At 45.6% G+C, this 24,632-nt stretch overlaps 1 protein-coding gene across 3 annotated transcripts in view; it reads right to left on the bottom strand.

Moving 5' to 3' along the window:
- Positions 1-17,686: 17,686 nt before the first annotated feature.
- GNGT1 (G protein subunit gamma transducin 1) overlaps positions 17,687-24,632 on the bottom strand; it is a 120,126-nt gene continuing 113,180 nt past the window's right edge. Inside the window, exons 1-3 of one of the 3 annotated variants that reach the window (XM_063924788.1) lie at positions 19,487-19,707; positions 19,300-19,398; positions 17,687-18,175 (exon numbers count right to left, since the gene is read on the bottom strand). In XM_063924788.1, the coding sequence (XP_063780858.1) occupies positions 18,050-18,175; positions 19,300-19,395 (222 nt within the window). In that variant the 5' untranslated portion in view covers positions 19,396-19,398; positions 19,487-19,707 and the 3' untranslated portion in view covers positions 17,687-18,049. The other 2 variants (XM_063924789.1, XM_063924786.1) reach the window with 2 other exon arrangements.

Here is a 24,632-nt window from a genome sequence, read left to right as displayed (position 1 = left end):
TTCAGTGGAAAGGAAAAAGATTCTTCTTGGTAGACTGTGTCTGCCAAATAAGCTATATAGGAGCTGATTTATCAATGAGTTTTATCATTAGAATTTGACAGCAGATAAGAACCACTTGGCCCATCTAGTCTGCACTAAACACATGTATACACACACACACACTTACACACTAGGGTTAATTTATGTTGGGATCCAATTAACTTTCCGATATATTTTTGGATTGTGGGAGGACACTGTAGTACGCTAAAGGAAACACACGCAAGCACGAGGAGAATATACAAACTCCACACAGTTAGGGCCATGGTGGGAATTGAACCCATGACCTCAGTACTGCGAGGCAGTATTGCTCACCATCTGTACTGCCCACATATTGAACTCATTGCGTTTGATAAATAGTACTCCATCCAAACAGCTCCCAACTCCCAACTGTCATTTTTCAAATATATGAAGGGTTGGCAGCTGATTGGCTGGAGCACCATTTATCATATGCAATGAGTTTTAAAACTCTTTGCATGATAGCAGAGAAAATGTTCAGCGCACCCCTAGCTTAAGTTGGGCAATACATGTGCCATATTCACTATGTCTAATGATTAATGATTTGCACACTAAGCAGTGTTATGGATAAAAAAAATATATATATATATTTCACATTGTTCATACACTTCATATACTTTTTTGTTATGCTAATCTAGTACCGGTACACACAACAAACACTGAACATATAGCCTAACATACACAAAACAAAAGCACAAATCTCACACCTGTGGGTAAATCCCTCATCCCTGGGCTTGGGAAGAGCTTTTAGAGTAAATGTGTTAAGTCTGTGCAGGGGTTAATATTTTCCCTGCTGCTCCGGTGGGAAACTGACACAGTTGTAGTACAGGTAGGACTTTTATTCCGCCTAGGGAGGCCAATGACGGGATCGAGATTGGCGGGATCCCGTTATTTAGGGCCAAAAATTTCCGGGATTCAATCCCGGGATTGGAAGGTCAAATCCCAGGGATTAAGGGATCAGCGTTGAGCGTCCACAGGACGCTCAGACACTGCCTGGCTACCTCCTTCCAGCTCCCGCGGCTCAGCGTGAGTCGCCGCTGGGGGAGAGAGAATGTGGAGTTTCCAACCCGGGGTGAGGGGGCAGCCACATAATTAAAAGGCAATCCCAAGATTGACCATTTTTCAATCCTGATATCCGGGATTGAAAAAATGGCCTGGATTGGCTTCCCTAGTTCCGCGTACCGTGTTCTTCCACCGTAGAGGTGCCCGTCCAGGGGGATCCTCCCGGTTGTTGCCGGTGTGGTGGTGGTGATGACTGTAGCCTGCCGGTAAACTCCCGCCGCTCTGTGTCCCGTCCTTGCGGCCACTTCGCTGGATCGATTACTCCGCAATCAACGGTAGTCAAAATGGTAATCATTAAATGGTAATCATTACCACGCCAGAGCAAGAGAAAGGCAGCCAGGATATGAAATGAATAAGGAAGCCTATTACCTAGGCGAAACGCGTTGATTGCGTTATAATCAATCCCGTGAAGTGACCGCAAGGGCGGGACACGGATCAGCGGGAGTCTGCCAGCAGACTACAGTCATCACCACCACACCGCCAACGAGTGGGAGGATCCCCCTGCATGGGCACCTCCACATGGTGGAAGAACATGGTAGGGGGAACAAAAGTCCTACCTTTACTACAATTGTGTCAGTTTCCCACCAGAGCAGCAGGGACAATATTAACCCCTGCAGAGACGTAACACATTTACTCTAAAAGCTCTTCCCAAGCCCAGGGTTTAAGAGACTAATATCAAAGTGGGGTAAACCGCTATATAAGTGTAGCCACAGGTGTGAGAATTGTGATTTTGTTTTGTGTATGTTAGTCTATATGTTCAGTGTTTGTTGTGTGTACCGGTACTAGATTAGTATAACAAAAAGTATATGAAGTGTATGAACTTTTTAATACAAATTTAAATAAAATTATTTTCTATCCATAACACTGCTTAGTGTGCAAATCATTAATGGTATATATTACACATAGTGATTATGACACATATATTGCCCAACTTAAGCCAGGGGTGCGCTGAACATTTTCTCTGCTATCATATCTGGGTATCTTCTAAAGTGGGGTTCTATAGTACACCCACCTATTGTTCAAGAGCAGTAACCAGTTTAAGGAGCTATTTACAGGAATAGCGCAGTTCTTTACATTTTTCCCTTTCTGTTTAAAACTCTTTGCGTATGATAAAACTCGTAGATAAATCAGACCAATAATACTTTGCATATATAGTAATTTAGTAGCGGTTCCAAATAAACATGTTATGAATATTTCATGGCATGTTGTCCGCTCCATCAAAATGCGTCAAGGGTTGAATCATGCATCACATTTTCCTTGCGATGTTCCCGCCACTCTTCGTAAGCATAACAGTGTTCATTAATGCCGTATGCTTGAAGAAAATCCCAAAGGGTAGCTGTTAGGGTAAGAGCTGTGCTTTGTGATGATACGATTTCCGGGATTATAACCCAAAGTCCTATCTGCACATGCGTGGGCTGATGTGTGCGCTGCGGGTGGGGGGGGGGGGGTACTGAGAGGGGTCCGGTTGGATTCTCTCAGTGAGGAAACGCAATAGAATCCCATAGGCTTCTATAGGGCAATGCCATCTAAAGATGGATTTGTGCCCCGCATCCAAGCCCCGGAATTTATCACGTTCCGAGGCTTGGTTCATATGCGGAAAGCGGACAAACCTCCAAAAATTGTATTTTCTGAGGTTTGGCTGCATTTTTTACCCTGTGCACTGTGCTCTGGCAGAAGTTAACCACAAGGTCCGATGACATGATGTGGCTGATATTGCTGCTTGTTATCCCATTATAGACTGGGCTCTTCTTGGTCTATCACGCCCCCCATACAATTCCAAACTTCTAAACAGGGCCATTTTAACAGCATTGTAAGGCCCTGGGCAAAGCAATTCACTGGACCCACCCATTCATGGGTACCAATAAAAAAAATATCATAACATACCCCTACTACAGTCCTGCGCCATCTTTCAACATGCTTCCAAACAGTGACTGTCTGTCAGAACTCTGATTGGTGGATAGCTCCAGCCATCCACCAATCAGCATGTTAAGAGCCACTCTCTGTCTGGCTGGGAGGCAGGTAGAAAATACTGCCTCGCCGCACTGATTATGTGACCACCACTCACCCCTGCTCGGAGGTCCCTAGAATTGTGGGGCCCTGGGCAGCTGCCCGGTTTACCTATAAATTAAGCTGGCCCTGCTCCCAAATGTTGGTAGGCATGGTAGGCTTAATCCTGATTCTGAGTTGCCGCAAACTGCACGCAGCGCCGGTGTTCACGTAGTTCAGCGATTATTTGGTACTGCACAAAGGTGCTCTAGCATATGCCTCAGATGGGATCAGAAATGGAGTGGCCATCTCCACCATTTAGGGGATGGGAAGAGGCCAGGGATCTGACATAGGATGGAGATTTCCAGGCTTCTGCAATGGCCGGCTTGCGTGGCACCATGGCTGCAGCAAGTTGCCAGATGGTGGGTGCTTTGATTTGATGCCGCATCCTAGGATGCAGGTCCGATCATTACACCTGCAGGTAGCGTCTGCATGTAATAGACACCTTCTGCTGCATCTTCGTACAGCGGAAGCAGCAGTGACAGCTGCACCAACCGCACCAGAATGATCCCCGCTATGCAGAGTCGCAGGTACCTTAAGAACCCTGCAGCTCGGAATGCTGTAATACATGCGTGTTTTAGCATACCTCCCAACCTTGGTCCGAGCTAGGGAGGGACATTATTGCGCGCTGAAGGCGCTTGCCTGAAATTAGTGGGCATAATGATGAAAACGGAGGCGTGGCTTGCGATAGCGGCACTTGCCACGAAGCCACACCTCCGTTTTCGTCATTATGGGGGCATGAACAGCGCTCAGAGAGCTGATGGCCATGCCCCCTGTCCCTCTCTGCCGTGAATAGACGCTGTGCGCATGCACACAGCATCTATTCACCACTGCTCTACTCAGAGCAGCGAGTGACAGGGGGAGGATCTCCCAACTGCCCCACCCACTACCACCACGGGACACTGCGACCCGCGGGTTGGACAGCGGAACAGACCGTAAAAAAATGGGACTGTCCCGCCAAAATTGGGACAGTTGGGAGGTATGGTTTTAGTGCTATTTCTGTCTATGTTTTTGCCATAAATTGTGTTCTGCTCAGTACAGGCCCTAAATTCTGCTTCGTGTCTTTGTCAAAATGCAGCTACAAAACCAAAAGGAGAACTAAAGTTTTGTTAGGTACTTGACTTTAATTTTCCAATGAAGTGACCTATCTCTCCAGCCAGGCTTATATAAGCAGCAAGTCGTTCCAGAGCTGCCCTTACTGATTAATAATAATGCGATGTGGTGTGTGAGATTTAAGACGCCAAAATCACAGACAAGGGCACCTTATAACCTGTGCAATTACCTAGGACACACTTGGAAAGTCTTCTCAGCTGCATTTTGAATGGCTGCCGAATTTGAGGTTAAAATACATAAGGAAACGTTGTTAGATGACTCCGCAGAGACATTGGGTGGCAAGGTTATAGTCACTGATTACAATTTCCAATTTCTTGGCAGCAATGGGCGTGCAGTTTGCGCTGAGCAGCGGTCAGTGTCACTGGCCTACTAACAGGACAAGTATTAGGGCATACTTAGTATAATAGGGTTGTCTTTTTAAAGACTCATATGTCTGTCTTTTGATATCTGCTCAAAGCAAACTTTTAAAATAGACTTTACTAAAATAAAATAGCAGCACTCTTATTCCCTCCTAAAGTCATTTTTTTTAATGTAATACTTATCCGTCAGAGAACAGTTGTAGAGAAACAGTGGCTGTATACTAATGTGAAACTACAAATCTCAGGTGCATTTATAAAATGTGGCAGTACCTCTCACAGTCCTGCCGTTTCCATCTCAAAAATATTTCCAGTATTAGACCCTTTTTCACTCAGGATACTACTAAGACCCTCACCCACTCACTGGTAATCTCCAGATTGGACTACTATAATCTTTTACTATAGTATCTTGCACCACTGACAATCGCCTCTCTCCACTCCAATCTATCCTCAATGCTGCTGCCCGGCTCATCTTCCTCACCAAACGTACTATGTCCACCTTCCCTCTCTATCATGCCCTACACTGGCACCCCTTCCGCTTCAGAATCCAATTCAAGCTTCTCACACTCACTCATCCATTCCTCTGCCATTTACATCTCTGACCTTATCTCCCTTTACATTCCCACCCGTCCTCTATGCTCCACAAATGCATGCCACCTCTCCTTCCATCTGATTACTACCTTCCATTCCTGCCTCCAAGATTTCTCACGTGCTGCTCCCTTTCTCTGGAATTCTCTCCCTCTCCCTATCAGACTGTCCACATCTCTACAAAACTTCAAATGGGCTCTCAAGACATACTTCTTCACCAAACCCAACCGTCTCTCATCCTAACCCTCTGTTCCATGCTCACTGTCTACCCCATCTGTGTCGCCCATGTCTGTCTGTCCCTCCCCTTTAGAACGTAAGCTCTCACGAGCAGGACCCTCTTCCATTTTATGCTTTTCCTTCTTTTACTTAGACTCCCACACCATACTCCTTACATCTGCACCTAGCTCTCGGCTTTGGCCACCCTGCCTCTTATTTCAGTGTCCTGTTCGCTGATTATATACCATGTACTTGTCCTACATTGTCTTGTACTGTAAATCGCTGTTCATTTGTTTATGTATTTTGTTAGGCGCTGCGGAACCTTTGGGTTGCCACATAAATAAAGGATTATAATAATAATAATAATGGTAATGGTAATGTGACAGCACCTGGCACACTGTGGGTCTGAGTCCCACTATGTTGTTGTCGAGTGCAGTTGAATGAGTTTTATTTTTACTGTGCATGCGTCTAAGTCACATCATGCATGCATCCCAATTGTGTTCCTACAGAGTAGCAGTAGCGATTTCAGATGCACGCAGGAGGGTGTTCTCAACATTCCTGGGTGGTGACTGGGAGGTGGCTATTCAGATGCACAGAGGTGGTCTGTTTTACAGTATGGGCGTGTTATGGTGGTGTCGCAGCGGTGTCGCTGAAGTGGTTGCGTGCATTTGAGGCCATATTTAGTCGTAATATCTGCACCTAGCTTGGGGCTGGTGAAAATGTTGATGGTGCAGCCGATGTTGGCATCTGGAGATGCTGGAAGTGGGCATCACAGTCCTGGCACGTTCATACACACTGGGAAGAGATTCTAGCAGTCTTAGCATAAAGACGCAGACGTGACCGGCAAAGATGCACACACAGACTCCGCTGCGTCTGAATGAGGCCCGGTGCGCAGGAATACATGGTACCATTAGCAGCATATCAGAAAATGGCTTCTTGCATTTACTTTTGATCATCATTGTCAACTTTTTAGATATTACCTGCCCCTACTGGACATTGACCTCAGCTGGTAACAAAATGAAGATTTCTAGTGGCTGCCCGAATTCATTGCTACTTTGCTTTGTCTCTCTGCTTGCTGGAGAAGAAGACTGAATGTGCTGGGACACCGTCATAGCCAATAGACAGCTTCCAGCACTTCCATAAGAGGATAGTCCCAGGCATTCACCAATCAGTGTGTGGGTTGGCAGGTGCCTTTTTAGGGCATGGCACTGCTTCGCCATGGTGTACATAGTATTTTGCACGTTTTAACTGGAAGGGACATGGTCACACCTCCTGGATCTGGCCACGCACCTTCAGGATCACCTGAGTCCCACAGGTGTCACATCAGCACTGACCCTGCTCTGCTGCTAAAGCTATACTGTGTACTGATCTAGGCCGTCTAACCAGTGCCGAGAGAGGGTGGAGAGGGTAAAAATTACTCGGGCCCAGGTCTGATGGAGGGGGCCAATGAGGTCCCAGTGGAGGCCCAGGCCCCCTTCCCCTTGCCTGGCAGCAACAGCTGCAGCTCTCCTCCTCAGCCCAGGTCACGCTGCTGCTGTATAAGACCACCTACCACTCTTATCGTACTGCTCTGGACACTGCCAAACAAACATATTTTCAATCTATCATCTCTGCTCAAGCCTCTAACCCCAAGCGACTTTTTAATACATTTAAATCACTTCTTGTCCCTCCCTCACCTAACCCACCAGCCACTGTCAGTGCGCAAGATCTTGCTTCCTATTTCAAGGACAAGATTGACAAGATCCGAAATGAAATGGTATGCTCTTCCACAGCAAGTGACCTGCTCAATTCCCTGCCTGAACCCTCTAACACCTTCTCTTCCTTTGATCCTACAAATGAAGATGAAGTATCTGCACTCTTTTCATCTGCCTACTCTAATACCTCTCCCCTTGACTCTATACCCTCACAAATTAGTAAAGCTCTGTCTACTGTGCTCATCCCAACCTTAACGAAAATCTGTAATCTCTCCCTGTCTACTGGTATCTTTCCTTCTCTATACAAGCATGCAGTGATTACTCCCATTCTGAAAAAACAAAACTCTGACCCGAACTCTCTCTCTAACTACCGTCCCATCTCTCAGCTCCCATGCCCCTCCAAGCTACTGGAGAGACTTGCCTACACTAGCCTCACACACTTTCTTAACTCACACAGCCTACTGGACCCACTTCAGTCAGGATTTCGTGCCCAACACTCCACAGAGACAGCACTGACTAAGGTAGTGAATGATTTGGTCACTGCTAAATCTAAAGGACATTTCTCTCTACTTATTCTCCTTGATCTCCCTGCTGCTTTTGACACTGTTTACCACTCTCTTCTCATACAAACACTACAATCCCTAGGTATTCAGGACACAGCCCTTTCTTGGTTCTCATCCTACCTATCTAATCGCTCCTTCAGTGTTCGTTTCTCTGATTCCACCTCTCCTTCGCTACCTCTCTCAGTTGGAGTACCGCAAGGCTCAGTCCTAGGTCCTCTGCTTTTCTCTATCTATACCACATCTCTTGGCAAACTAATCAACTCTTTCGGATTTCAGTACCATCTGTATGCGGATGATACTCAAATCTACCTATCCTCCCCTGATTTGTCACCATCTGTATTGGGCCGTGTCACTGAATGCCTTTCTGCCATTTCATCTTGGATGACATCTCGCCACCTCAAACTTAATATTTCCAAAACAGAATTAATTATATTTCCACCGGCCAATAGTAGTTTCCAACCTGATATCTCTATCACTGTTGAGAACTCTGCAATCACCCCTACCCCACAAGCTCGCTGCCTAGGTGTCATTCTTGACTCTGAACTGTCCTTTGTTACCCACATTCAATCTGTCTCAAGATCATGTTACATACATCTAAGAAACATATCCAAAATACGCCCTTATCTTACACAAGACACAGCAAAAACTCTAATCCATGCTCTCATTATCTCCCGCATTGATTATTGTAATAGTCTCCTGACCGGTCTTCCCAAACATAAGCTCTCACCACTACAATCCATTTTGAATGCAGCTGCGAGGCTAATCTTCCTTGCCAGACGTTCATCGTCTGCAGATCCGCTCTGTCAGTCCCTCCATTGGTTACCGGTATTCTACCGTATTAAATATAAAATACTTTTACTCACATACAAGGCTATTAACCAAACTGCACCAACATACATCTCTTCACTCATCTCAAAATATCTCCCTACCCGACCTCTCCGCTCTGCACAAGACCTACGTCTCTCATCCACACGCATTACTTGTTCACACTCAAAATGACAGGACTTTATCCGGGCTTCACCCACTCTGTGGAATGCCCTCCCACGCACAGTAAGACTCGCCTCTAGTCTCCAAACCTTTAAATGTTCCCTGAAAACTCACCTCTTCAGACAAGCCTATCAAATTCCAGACCCACCCACATAACCTTCAGTGCTTCCCTATCTAATTACATCCTCTGTAGAGTATTCATAACATCACATATCTTGTCTTTCTTTAGTCTCACACCCTCCTGACACTTGGATAACTTTGTGGGGTATCATCATACAACCCATTAAGAACCTAGCAATCTGGTGGACCATTATGCAATAGGTAGCATCAATCCTTGTGTATCTATGCCTATTTCCCTATAGATTGTAAGCTTGCGAGCAGGGCCTTCCTACCTCTGTCTGTCTGTTTTTACCCAGTTTTGTTCTATTACTGTTGTTCTAATTGTAAAGCGCAACGGAATATGCTGCGCTATATAAGAAACTGTTAATAATAATAATAATAATAATAATATTACAGACAATATGGGGTGCTATGTGCACTCGGGCAAGGGTAATATGGAGACACTGTGTACTGGGGGTAATATGGGGTACTGTGTGTATTAGGGGGTAATATGGGTGTGCTGTGTGTGCTGGGAGGTAATATTGGGGGTGCTGTATATACTAGGGTTTATATAGGGGTGCAGTGTGGGGTTGGGAATGAAATGCCGACTGTCGGGATGCCGGTGGTCATGAAGGTGACAGCAGCAGTGGTCTAATCCTCCCCCTAACCTACCCTAACTCTAACCCTACCTTTTAGGTTCCTAACCCTAACCCCTCCTTGCAGCCTAACCAGAACCACCGTGTGGGCGCCTAAACCTAACCGCCGTTGCCCGCACCCAAAGCCTAACCCCCCAGGTGGTGCCTAAACCTACCCCCCCCCCCCCCCCCCCCATCCCACGTGTAGTACTTACCTGGTCCGCTGTCTCTACAATCCGGATCCCGGCGGTTGGGTTTCCGGCGTCAGTGTCCTGTCCCCTTTTGGGATTCTAGCGTCGGCCTTCCGTTGTGTACCAGGATTCCGGTGCTGTTATGTTGTGCACCGGGATCCTGACCGTCAGGATATTAACCGCATTCCGCTGTGTGTACTGGAGGAATAAATACCATGGTGGGCACTATGTGTACTGAGAGGTAATATGGTGGAAGGCACGTGTATTAAAGGTATTATGGTGGCTGTTGTGTATACTGAAGGGTATTATGGAGGGTGCAGTGCATACTAAGGGGTACTTTGGGGGCCTTATGTACCCTGCAGAGTAGAAGGGCAATGTGTGTAATTAGGAGATCAGGCTATAAGAGAGCAAAATGAGAGGGTTTCAGTGAGTTTGTTAGAGGGGTAGATGTATTGTAGGGGGTCATTCCGAGTTGATCGCTCGCTCGCTCGCTAGCTAGTTTTAGCAGCCGTGCAAACGCTATGCCGCCGCCCACTGGGGAGTGTATTTTAGCTTAGCAGAAGTGCGAACGCATGTGCAGCCGAGCTCTACAAAAACAGTTTGTGCAGTTTCAGAGTAGCTCTGAACCTACTCAGCACTTGCGATCACTTCAGCCTATTCGTGTCCGGATTTAACGTCATACACCCGCCCAGCGAACGCCCAGCCACTCCTGCGTTTTTTCAGACACGCCTGCGTTTTTGCAAACACTCCCTGGAAACGGTCAGTTGACACCCAGTAACGCCCCCTTCCTATCAATCTTCTTGCGGCCGCCAGTGCGAGGGAAAACTTCGCTAGAACCTGAGCACAACCACAAAGAGCCTTGTACCCATACGTCGCGCGTGTGCATTGCGGGGCATACGCATGTGCAGAAATGCAGTTTTTTCACCTGATCTCTGCGCTGCGAAAATCGTCAGCGAGCAATCAACTCGGAATGACCCCCATAGTTCGTTATGGGGGAGAAGTGGTATCAGCCCACTTAATATATGCACTGATACCGCCCCCCCCTCCCACCATGTATTACTGCAGCGGTGTGTGCTGAATGACACGCTGCTATCTGCAAAATACAGCACGCCAATGTGCAGGGCTATGTAAGAATGGTGAGTGGCACTGACCATTCCGACGCTTGTGGCTATCAATTTCAACAGCTGCAGGTGTCGTTGCCCCATTGACAACCACTGTAGCGGCTGCTGTGACTGCCTACTCCAGGATGCACATAGGACATCTCATGATAGTAGCGAGTACTAGCTCCCGATAGTAAGACACAGCGCATTGGAACTAGACTGATGTGCTCTGGAGCATGACAGGGATAGCCGGAGGAGGGAATTTTCCCACACTCTGGCAAACAAAATGTTCTTACATCTTGATGCTACTGCGTCCTGCTTCACCTTGGTAAAGAGGCGAAGCGGGAAGACTTATACCGGCACAATCCGGGCCAGTATCATACATCCCCCCTAATGTGAGGCTGGACTAGGGTAGGGTTAAGGATGATGAAGCTGTCAATGGAGTTGAGGGGGGGAAGGGGTGTTGGGGGGGGGGGGGTGAGTGAGAGTATATTATTCAAAAAATATGGCGTGGATGGGGAAGGGGGGCAGTCCCTTACTTTGCCAGGGGAGCTCAGACCCCTAGATACACCCCTGGCTACAAGCATAAATAAGCACAAAGGCTTTGATTGTAGAATTCACATGGCTAGTCAATAAATGTAATGTATAGCTCTATGAAAAAGCCTACATAGCACCTTAAGAGACATTGTATTGTGCAGTTGATCAGTATTAAAAATAGGGATATTTGTAGTATATCAATGCAGATCTTTAAAACAGAAGACTGAGGCTAAGACTGGTAACAGTGGGCCCTGAAGGTACAACACTCCCCGCAGCACAGATGCCAGGGGTTCATTATTACAGGTCACAAGGTCGTGGGAGACGGGCTGTATGAGAACACATTAGACAGTGAGACCCAATGGGACCGCCGGTAAAAACAAGGAGAGAGCTTTGGATCTGGGAAAACTGGTTTGTGGGCAGGATGAGTCAAACTGAAAGTTTCAGCCGTAAAGAGACATAAAATCTCCATTATGAGAATTATTTTTTTTTTGTACATTATAAAGGCTGATCAAACAGAAATCACACGGGAAGAGCCTCATGAATCCTTCCAGTGTATTCCCAGGACGGTTTAAGTCCTGAAAGTACCTAATAGTTCTAGAGAGGTATATGTAAAACCCTCCACACATTACAGTAAATATTCCCAATTTTGACACTTGTGTGGTCCCACTATTGGGTATCCGGATGCTAGGTCGACATGACTGAGGTTGACAGTCATTAGGTCGACTACTATTGGACGACATGCATTAAGTCAACATGGACAAAGGGTCGACATGACAAAAGGGTTGACACGGGAAAGGTCGGCACATGAAAAGGATGACATGAGTTTTTTTACAATTTTGTTTAATTTTTTCATTCTTTACCATCCACATGAACTATGACAAGAAATAGTAACCTGTGCCGAGCACGGTGGTAGCGGAGCGAGGCACCTCGCCCGCAGCATGGCGAGCGAAATGAGCCAAGCGAGGGGACGCGGTGCACTAATTTGGGTTCCTGGTCACTTTACGGAGTAATCGACACAAAACCCCCGCCCCCAAAAAACCCATGTCGACCTTTTCATGTGTTGACTGTTTCTGCTTCAACGTTTTTGTCATGTCAACCTTTTGGTGTTGACCTAATGACTGTCGATCTTACTCAGGTCGACCCTATGACCCATAACACCAGTAATGTCGCCATACTGACTACATACAGTATCTTGTCATGGGGTCTGGGACTCCAGGTCGACAACAAAAAGGTCGACACACCTTAGGTCGAGGCCAATTGGTCGACACACCTTAGGTCGACATGGACAAAAGGTCGACATGGACAAGGTCGACATGGACAAAAGGTCGACATGAGGTTTTTTGGTGTCGTTTTCTTCATAGAGTGACCGGGAACCCCAATTAGTGCACCGCGTCCCCTCGCATGGCTCGCTTCGCTCGCCATGCTTCGGGCATGGTTCCTCATTCCGAGTTGTTCGCTCGCAAGCTGCTTTTAGCAGCTTTGCACACGCTAAGCCGCCGCCTACTGGGAGTGAATCTTAGCTTCTCAAAATTGCGAACGAAAGATTTGCAATATTGCGAAAAGACTTCTCTGTGCAGTTTCTGAGTAGCTCGAGACCTACTCTGCCAGTGCGATCAGTTCAGTGCTTGTCGTTCCTGGTTTGACATCACAAACACACCCAGCGTTCGCCCAGACACTCCTCCGTTTCTCCAGCCACTCCCGCGTTTTTCCCAGAAACACCAGCGTTTTTTCACACACACCCATAAAACGGCCAGTTTCCGCCCAGAAACACCCACTTCCTGTCAATCACATTACTATCACCAGAACGAAGAAAAAACCTCGTAATGCCGTGAGTAAAATTCCTAACTGCATAGCAAATTTACCTGGCGCAGTCGCACTGCGGACATTGCTCATGCGCATTAGCGACTAATTGCTCCGTTGCAAGAAAAAAATAACGAGCGAACAACTCTGAATGACCCCCCTGGTGCCTTCGCTCCGCTTCGCTCGGCACAGATTACCGTTCCAATCGTAGTCCACGTGGATCGTTAAGTATGAAAAGGTTCCAAAAAAGAAAAAAATTGTGAAAAACTCATGTCAACCTTTTTTCATGTCGACCTTGTTCCTGTCGACCTTTTGTCCATGTCGACCTTAGGTTTGTCGAAAAATTGACGTCGACCTAAGGTGTGTCGACCTTTTTGTTGTCGACCTGGAGTCCGGATACCCTTGTCATGATCAGCTGTGTTTCTATTGTTTATGTTCCGGCTATAACGGTGTACGTATGTGGGCATTGACTAATTGCACTCCATAGGGCTATTGAGATTCATTCACTTGGTTCATCCTCCCAACTAGCAGATCCTGTACAGTTTCACCAATCACACTTGTGACCAGTTTGAAGACCTAGCCTTCTGTTCCACTATAGGCCAACGTCCAGATCTGGGATTTGTAGCCTGTATAGCTGTCTAAAAAAATGGGTTTACTTACTAATATCATGCTGTAACGGGTTGCAGATAAAATGCCGGCTGTGGGGATCCCGGCATGTCGGTATACAGAAAGCCGGCTTACCGTCTGCCGGTAAAACATACTGGATCCCTGGTAGCCAGGATCTAGCAATTCCCATCCCCCAATCAATATGGGTAGGTACAGTAACTATGTGACATTTATAGCGTCTTTTTTTATTGGGATAACTATGCACTTACATTAAATAATAACTACTTATTTATCAATATCCCTGTTTATACCATATGACTACCTCAACTGTTATGAAATGTATAAGATACGGAACATAGATTGTTACAATATTTGGTTATTTATGTTTAATATATATATATATATATTTTGCATACTTATCTTTAAGAGTAACACATTTTGTTGTATTATGTCATTTTTAAATACTTAATATAATGTTATTTGTATTGCTAGTTAATAACATAGCATTGCCAAATAGTTATTTGTATCATTGATAAATTACAATAAGCATATTTTAGTACTTTTCATCATTCCAGTTTATACCAATTTAATTGTATACCGCAAGCCCATGTTGTTCTCAAATCAAACAGTTTTGCTGTATATATACATGTATATATATATATATATATATATATATATGTATATGTATATATACACATATAATAAGTTTAAATATATATATATATATATAGTTTTATATATATATATATATAGATTTATATATATATATATATATATATAAAAGTTTGTGTTAACTATACACTTGTTATAACAGTTTATTTTTCTAGTACAGTATAGAAAATAAAGTCAGTTGCCTGGATTACGGAATCTCTGAGCACACATTGCTACACTGTTAAATTAGCTACAATGTTTTTTCAAATCCTAAAGAGCCAGTTAATCCAGGATTACCTAAAAGCCAGTTAGCCTAGGCTCTAGGATTACCTGGTTACCCATATAAATTAGTATCAATATACTCTTACTTTCTGTGTCATATCATCTAAAAGGGGGTCACCTGTGACACCTACAACAGTCCTGCGCTCTGATCATTAGTATAAAATGGCCCAAATGTATTAAGCCTTAAAAAGCATACCTCCCAACTGTCCCGATTTTCGGGGGACAGTCCCGTTTTTTGGGGACTGTCCTGCTGTCCCACCCGCGGGCCGCAGTGTCCCGCGGTGGTGGGGGCGGGGGGGCAGTTGGGAGGCTCCGTCTCTCGCTGCCCTGCTTAGCAGAGCAGCGGTGAATAGACGCTGTGCGCATGCGCACAGCGTCTATTCAGTGCAGACAGAGGGAGAGGGGGCATGCCAGCGGCTCACAGAGCGCTGGGCATGCCCCCTCAGTGCCGAAAAATGGAGGCGTGGCTCGCGATCACGAAGACACGCCCCTTTTCCATAGGTCACGCCCCCTTTTCAGAAGCGCGCGCGGCGACGCCGCGCGTGTGTCCCTCTTGCCGACGGGACACAGTTGGGAGGTAGCTTAAAAAGTGATAAAGTGGAGATGGATAAAGAGTGATAAAACACCAGCCAATCAGCTTCCTAGCTGTCATTTTTCAAAAACATCTTGTAACATGGCAGTTAGTAGCTGATTGTCTGGTACTTTATCCCTCTTTATCCGTCTCCACTTTTTAAGGCTTAGGGGGAGATGTACTAAGCAGAGAAAAGAGTGGAGAAGTTGCCTATGGCAACCAATCAGCACTGAAGTAACATTTATAATTTGCTAGCATTTATCAAGAACACTCTGTAAAATGATAGCTAGAAGCTGATTAGTTGCTATGACCAACTTGTCCACTTTTCTATTTAGAAGGTTTGGCACATGTCTAAGCTCCAACGGGTCAGGGACTGACATAAATGACAAACATTCTTTCTACATTGCTGCATAAATTGGTGGTCCTACAGTATGTTAATAAACAATAAAAATAAAAAATATCTTAGCATGTACAAATTCCCAAGTAGTCAGCTCAGAACCAACACAGCAGGCACAATCTATGGGACTCATACAGGTCAACTCGCAGTTCCCAGATGGTCGTGAAACTGCACGCACACAGTGGCGCACCCAGGGGGGGTTTCCGAGTACCCAGAAACCCCCCCTCACTAAAATTTTTTTTTTTTTTTTTGCTGCATGAGTATTATTAATGGCTGTCTAGCGTCCTCTGCAGCCTGCTGTCTTCCTGGTGGCACTTGTAAGTGCAATAAAAGTTTACTTTATTTTAATTTATAGTACATATATATCCACATGCATACATATATACACATGTATATACATACATACATACATACATACATACATATAAACACACACACACACACATGATATATATACAAGTGTATATATATATATATGTGTACTGTATGTGTGTGTACATATATATATATATATATATGTGTATGCATGTTTAATATGCTATGTATATGTGTATGTATGTATATATATATATATATATATATATATATATATGTGTAGATATATTATTATTATTATTATCCTTTATTTATATGGCGCCACAAGGGTTCCGCAGCGCCCAATTACAGAGTACATAAACAAATAATCAAACAGGAAAACAGCAACTTACAGTTGACGACAATATAGGACAAGTACAGGGTAAATAACGTAGCTACATCAGCAGATGACACTGGAATAAGTATCAGGTGGCAGAAGACTGCTGGATTTGGTGCAGTTGAAGATTATTAAAGTAATAAAAGGGTAAGCACATGAGGGAAGAGGGCCCTGCTCGTGAGAGCTTACATTCTATGTGTGTGTGTGTGTGTGTGCGCGCGCACACACACACACACACACACACACACACACACACACACACACACACACACTAGTTTTATGGACCCAGCATATACTGGGTCACCTCAGTCCGCACCCCGTGATTGGCTCCGCCCAGTTCTGGAAACCCCCCCATGCAAATCCTGCGTTTGCCACTGCGCACAGGACGCATTCTGCGCATGTGCAGAACTGGTCCTTCGATCAAAAGGATCCTGCGATCACAATGTAGAAATGGGAACGCCTCTGCCTGATTGACAGACAGAGGCCTTCGAAGGGAGGGACGGGGTCACGGGCGTCCAGTGTTGCCAGAAACGGGTATGTATCTGCATTTGCAGATTATATACATGATAGGTCGACAGTAAAAAGGTCGACAGTCAATAGGTCGACCCCAAATGGTCGACATTCATTAGGCTGGCAGATACAAAAGGTCGACAGGTTCAAAAGGATGGCAGGTTTAAAAGGTCAACATGAGAATGGTTGACACACGTATGGTTGATAGAAATTCTTTCAATTTTTTCCACTTTTTTATACTTTACCATCCACGTGGACAACAAATGAGAACAGTGACCTTACCCGAAGTGTGGCAAGCATAGCGGTACAGTAATGGAGGTTTTTAGTGGCCAAAAGTGAATAAAACACACAAAAATATAAAAAATTATGTAGACCTTTTTTGTGTTAACCATTTCTATGTTGACTTTTTACCTGTCAAACGTTTGACCCTGTCGACCTTTTACCTATTGACCATTTGGGATCAACCTGTTGACTATACACCATTTTCATGTAGATCTATTGAACCACACCCCATTTGCAGATCCTGGAGATCTGATTTGTCCTGTCTATGCAATGAACATGAACAGAGAGGCATTCCAGAGCCTCTCTGCTCCCTATATCAAAGGCAATGTGACTGTGGGTGCCATGGTAATGACATGACTCTATGGAAACTGCAGAACTCTAAACCAGTAATCGCAGCCTGAAGAATCAAGCCAAGAAAATGTTTATTAACAAGATTGGTCTTAAAGACTGCAAAATCAAATACTAAACAAAACATGGGATGGTTGCCTTAATACCTGAAATGTAAAAAATAAAATAAAAAATAAAACCAAGGACTGCTTTGCTATTTCAGCTTTTTGACCCATCTCAACATCTGTTTATTTATTGGCTGCAGGCCAAAGTTGTGTTTTCCCTGTTTCAGATAAGAAGAAACAAAAAAACAATAACAGCTTTCCAATGCCATTGTATCTCTGTAATGCGATAATATATCACCAAGTAACAATACATCCTTATTACATTTTTATTCTAGAATAAAGGTTCTGAATTTGATTAACAGACACATATTTTATTAAACCAATCTAGTACGACCCGTAAAACAAACTTGTTACACCTAGGGCTAAGTCAGACACATTCACAACGTTCTCTGTGCTTTGACCATAAAGCCCAAGGTGGGTACATGCAGAGTGCAGAAGTGTGGGAATTACATACAGTCCTCGCTTGTGTTCCATGCAGTGCAGCATTGGGGGCTATAAATGTGCCAGCGGAGCCATAAAGAGATATCTACACCATGTCTTGACTGAAGAGAACAGTCCTAGGGGGTTTAAGCAATGACACATCCTCCTTTCTCCTTAAATGGGTTTTTGTCTTCAGGGATGCCCTTTACAAGGGGGTCTTCTCCAGAGTTCCCTTCAATATAATTCTTGATTTCTTCACACATTTTAGAAACCTTAAGAAAACAGAAATGTAAGATCAGATGCCTGTTTCCTAATCCAGAGGAAATGTATCAATCCAAAATCCTGTGACTAATACTGTATAAATAAAGTCTATTCTGTAGTATACATGCACAGACATAGGGAGTGATGGATTACAATGGGAAATACGGCTTCAATGTATTAATTGCATATCTTGCTACTTTTCCTGTGTGACCTGGTTTAAACCATGAACCATATGTCTCAAATAGGATAATGTTTTAGTGCTTAGGCTAATAGGATTGAGGGTATGGCTGTCTTATTCTCCACTGTCTACTATTACATTAGCAATGATCCATATAGCATGAAGCTGAAACAAAATTATATAAATGAATAATATTTACTGCACTGTATTTATCAATCTCCATGCACTCAACATAAAAATCATAGGTGCAAACAATGTTTATTAAGTGATTTATTTAAACCCGACAGCATTTATTGTCTTTTGGTTACATTTGTGACATAGTTACATCTACAGGATGTACATTGTTGAAGTGGGAAAAGATACAAACGGGAAAAAAAAAATCCCTTTTACAGCCTGGAATTAAAGCAGCAAATCTCAGATAAGGAAAACATTTTGCAATTATGGAATAACTTCCCCAGAGCACTGCTTGATTTCCAGTGCAAATGATCCATTATTACTATAGAGACAGGCAGGGCACCAGCAGCCTGACAAGTAATGTGCTCATTATATTTCACAAGAAGTCACTTACTGCTGCAACATGTGGCTGGAGAGGAGGGGGAGAGGTGCCTTATGTACAAAGACTCAGTTTATGTAACCCAGTGGTACACTTTTGGTTTATGCCACTCTGCTATTTTCATCCCCCCTTCTATTCCTAGGAAAATGATGTGTCAATGTGGAGAGGGGTTTCCTAGGTGTCAGCCCTATGGAGAGGCTCAGCCTCACAGGTCACCTGCTGCTGAAACATCTGAAATATCCAATTATCTGGCATTAATGTGAGGAACTGCACATCTCAGCCTGTGCTGTAATGTTCCTATCCATGGATGCTTGGTGGGTGGGAGGCTGCACAACGCTGGAGTTGCAGAGGGGGGAAAAAAGTTTGCAAAGTTTGTTGAAACTTTTGTAGCAGTTTGTACTCACCAGCTGCCTCTCCAGCTTCACCTCTTTCTTCAGCTGCTCCACTTCCATTTTCGCTTTATCTTTCTCTGTGAGGTCTTCTATATTGATTACCGGCATTTTCTGATGGGGGAAAAAAGGTACAATATATGCCGATGAAGTTTTTCTGGCAGAGGTCATAGCATGCAGCGGTACCTACATGAGGACTTACTTGTGGTGCAGTGGTCTGGAAGCAGGACTCCCTGGAGTAGCAGCTTCCTCTGCCACAGCCTCCTCGCACACCTTCCCAAAGCTGCTCCAGCAATAGCACTTAGCTGTTTTTTAAAGTAATCTGCATAATCTCCCCTAATCTGATTTAATCAAGGGCTGCTGCAAACTCCACGGCCAAAGCACATCTCTCCATAGGCAGCACGTCCCCTCAGCCCTGTTTTATTATATTGCTGCAATTATCAGGGCATTGCAATTACTTATGGAGCTGTGTGAGTTGTACAGATATGTTTTGCTGTGCTGGGCAGTGGCAGGGGGCTCTCCCAGTCCTGGTGGCACCACAAGTCCCACCAGGAACGCAAATGGGGTCATCTGGGCATCATGACCTAATCCATTTAACAAGCAGACTGCTTTATCCAGATTAGTGTAAATGCATATAACTCTGTCATGTTTGTGAATCTGCAGACTGTTCATTCAGAACTGGAAAATCCATTGTCTAGTGCATTATATAAATGTGTGTGTGTGTGTGTGTGTGTGTGTGTGTGTGTGTGTGTGTGTGTGTGTCTGTTTGTCTGTCTATCTTTATAGGTATGTATCTATCTATATCTATCTATCTATCTATCTATCTATCTATCTATCTATCTATCTATCTATCTATATATATATATATACATTCTATCTATCTATATCTATATATATTATCTATTTATCTATCTATCTATCTATCTATCTATCTATCTATCTATCTATCTATCTATCTCTATATATATTATCTATCTATCTATCTATCTATCTATCTATCTATCTATCTATCTATCTATCTATCTATCTATCTATCTATCTATCTATCCAGTGGCCTCACAAGCCGGGTGCAGGGGGAAAGGGGGGGGGAGGGGGGGCGACGCCTAGAAAGGGTGACATCAATCTGCTGTGGGCTCCTCCGCGGTGACAGGTGCTACAGTGTGAAATTCTGCTTCAGCACCCGGTTCCTGTCATAGAAGAGGAGCCGACAGCGCTGCAGACAGTCTCCGTAGGCAGCCCAGTAAAGCTCTGCATCTCTGGAGATGGCCACGCCCCCTTTTGCCACGAGCGCGCCTCCGGCAAAATCAAGGGTGCGCATCGGGTGTCACTACACCCGGTGACGTCTATCTATCTATCTATCTATCTATCTATCTATCTATCTATCTGGTATCCGTTCAGATGGTCGACCATGTAATGGTCGACAGTCATTAGGTCGACCACTATTGGTCGACATTGACATGGTCGACATGGACACATGGTCGACACATGAAAGGTCGACACATGAAAATGTCAACATGAGTTTTTTTACTTTTTTTTCTTTTGGGGAACTATTCCATACTTTACGATCCACGGGGACTACGATTGGAACGGTAATCTGTGCCGAGCGAAGCGAAGGCACCATGCCCGAAGCATGGCGAGCGAAGCGAGCCATGCGAGGGGACGCGGTGCACTAATTGGGGTTCCCAGTCACTTTACGCAAAAAACGACACCAAAAAAGTAAAAAAACTCATGTCGACCTTTTCATGTGTCGACCTTTCATGTGTCGACCATTTTCATGTGTCGACCATGTGTCCATGTCGACCATGTCAATGTCAACCAATAGTGGTCGACCTAATGACTGTCGACCATAACATGGTCGACCATTCATACCGGAACCTATCTATCTACACTGTATATTTGTATATTGCATATACATATATATATATATATATATATATATATATATTTATATATATATATACAGTATATTTATAATTTTTTTTACAATATTTATTAAACTCATGGAATAAGTTATTAGTATAGGTAGGATCAAAATAATAAAATCATTGCATTACAAAAAGGTGATATCTATTTTAATCTATTTTCACATGCATTTTATAGGAGCCCAGTCACGTGAGAGCGTCGGCAGTGAGTGAATGCTGGTGGCCGTAGCTGGAGTATTCTGAGCACAGTGGCGCCTCTTTAGCTTACTGGGACCAGTGTAGAAGAACAATGGTGGACAGCGGTGGTGGCGTCCATGTTTAGCTTTGTGCCCTTGGAAATTGCCAGCTGCTCTGATGTGGGAGGGAAGTTGGTCACTGCTGTGCCACCCTCAGTAAGTGGTGCCCCTAGGCATGTGCCTAGTGGGAAATCTACCACTGGCTCCCAGGTTAAGCGTCCAGAGCTATGGCGTTACCGCGTACCGTAAGAGGGTGCCTAAGTGTATGGGATAGCAGCAGTAAGGGAATAGCTCAGGGCAGAATTGCAGCCGTACTGTAAGTGCCACAGCCAATTGAATCTGTCCTTATACGTCTAATTGGAAATCTAAAAATGTTACAATCATAGACAAAGTTCTAATTGTATATGCATTAATATATGATTATGGGCCTAATTGAGAGTTGTATGCTAATGCCATTGCAATCGCGATTCTCTAGGCTACGAAACTGCAAATGTCAGCAAAGTGAAACTGTCGCCCAGGAATGAAAGGAGACGCCCACAGAGCCACACAAACTCATTCACAACTACATACTGTACACATTCGCAGCCCACACGCAACAACGGGGAACATCGACTGCTCCAGTAGGTCTATGGCTACGTAGACTGGCCGAGGCAGGAGCGACGCAGGCGCCATGTTTCTCTGTGTACATGATCGCAGCTGATGTCATAAACGGCCATGAGACGTCTGCATTTTTGCTGCCACTCCCAGTTACCACCCCCAAATGTTCACTTCTTGTCAATTACTCTGCAAAGAAATCCTTACTGCGAACGGAATCACAAAGGCTCCTGTACACATGTGCAGCGGGAAACCAGCACATGTATATATGGTAGCCTGGTTGAACCAGTAAAATATCTCCATACACCAAGGTTAATCATATAACATATATCACCTGGCTGCACCCCCCCCCCCTTCCCTTCCGCACTTTCCACCTGGCTGCACTATGTCCCCATACTTTCCACCTGCCTGCACCACACCTCTGTACCTACCACCTGGAAGCACTCTGCCTCCACACCTACCACCTAGCTGTACCACACCCCCACACCTACCATCTATCTGCCCCACACCCTCGCACTTTCCATCAGGCAGCACTATGCCCCCCGGACCTTCCATCTGGCTGCACCACACCCACCACACCTACCACCTAGCTGCAACACCCCCCCCCATTCCTACCACCTGGCCACACCACACCTACCATCTGACTGCACCACGCCTCCGCACTTTCCACCTGGCTTCACCATGCACCTGCACCTACAATCTAGTTGCACAATGCCCCCACTCCTACCACCTGCCTGCACCACACCACCAGATCTACCACCTGGCTGCACCAAACCACTACACCTACCACCTGGCTGCACCACACCCCCACACCTAGCACCTCTGCTGCACCACACCCCCGCACCTTCCACTTGGCTACAGCAGCCCCCTAGTCTTACCACCTGGCCACACCACACCTACCATATGACTGCACCATGCCTCTGCACTTTCCACCTGGCTGCACCATGCACTTGCACCTACAACCTGGTTACACCATGCCCCTGCTCCTACCACTGGGCTGCACCACACCACCAGATCTACCACCTGGCTGCACCAAACCACTTCACCTACCACCTGGCTGCACCACACCACCAGATCTACCACCTGGCTGCACCAAACCACTACACCTACCACCTGGCTGCACCACACATCCACACCTACCACCTGGCTGCTCCCCCCCCCCTCCCGCACCTACCACCTGGCTGCACCACAACCCCGACCAGCCACCTGGCTGCACCACACCCCCACACCTACCACCTGGCTGCTCCACCCCCCCGCACCTACCACCTGGCTGCACCATGCCTCCACACATTCCACCTGGCTGCACCACACCCCTGCACCTACCATCTGACTGCACCACACCCCTGCACCTACCACCTGGCTGCACCATGCCTCCACATGTTCCACCTGACTGCGCCACACCCCCGCACTTACCACCTGGCTGCACCACACCCTCGCACCTACCACCTGGCTGCACCATGCCTCCACATATTCCACCTGGCTGCACTAGGCCTCCACACGTTCGACCTGACTGCACCACACCCCCGCACCTACCACCTGGCTGCACCATTCCTCCACATGTTCCACCTGGCGGCACTAGGCCTCCACACGTTCCACCTGACTGCACCACACCCCCGCACCTACCACCTGGCTGCACCATGCCTCCACATGTTCCACCTGGGTGCACCATGCCTCCACATATTCCACCTGGCTGCACTATGCCTCTACACGTTCCACCTGACTGCACCACACCCCCGCACCTACCACCTGGCTGCACCATGCCTCCACAAGTTCCACCTGGCTGCACCACACCCCCACACCTACCACCTGGCTGCACTATGCCTCCACACGTGCCACCTGGCTGCACCACACTCCCACACCTACCACCTGGCTGCACCATGCCTCCACAAGTTCCACCTGGCTGCACCACACCCCCACACCTACCACCTGGCTGCACTATGCCTCCACACGTTCCACCTGGCTGCGCCACCCCCGTCCTCCATCTACTTGCACCATGGCATAGCCACTTCTCCCTGCCTGCCCCACCCAAAAATCAACATGTATTGGTACATTTTTACTGAAGTGTCAGGCTTAGAGATTGGCTCTGGCCCAGGAGATCTATATCCACCTCCCTCCTCTCTTGATGCCCCGCATACACATAAGCGAGAATAGTGTCTTGGCAGTGGTATCATTGGATGCAAAAGTCATAAAATAGAAGTAAATGGAAACACAGACACAAAACTAAAATAAAATGTAAAATACTAATGAAATACGTAAAATACAAATGTGCAGTTTCCACCTCTATAATGTAAGTGGGAATATTCTTTACTGCCATACTTCAAGTGGAAATATCAGTTAAGTAATATGAATAGATTTTTGGTGGATATGCAGTAGTATGTGAATGGTGGTTAGTCCACACAGCAGATGGCTTTTCCAGGCTTTTCCAGGCTTTTCCAGAGGGTTGGTTTATTAACCAGTTAGAAAAAGGTAGAAACACAGGATCAGTTATAGCCACAGGCTGTGTACAGGTATGTCAGTTGCAGCCTGGAGTGTACACTATGCTGGGTGTTGTAGTGTGCCAGTACACTCTAGATGCTGTTTATGCAGTGGTGACACT

Source organism: Pseudophryne corroboree, chromosome 5 (assembly GCF_028390025.1).
Source record: "Pseudophryne corroboree isolate aPseCor3 chromosome 5, aPseCor3.hap2, whole genome shotgun sequence".
In the NCBI taxonomy this organism is placed as follows: domain Eukaryota; kingdom Metazoa; phylum Chordata; class Amphibia; order Anura; family Myobatrachidae; genus Pseudophryne; species Pseudophryne corroboree.
The sequence above is the reverse complement of the archived record's forward strand: the minus strand, read 5'-3'. Positions and strand labels throughout refer to the sequence as shown.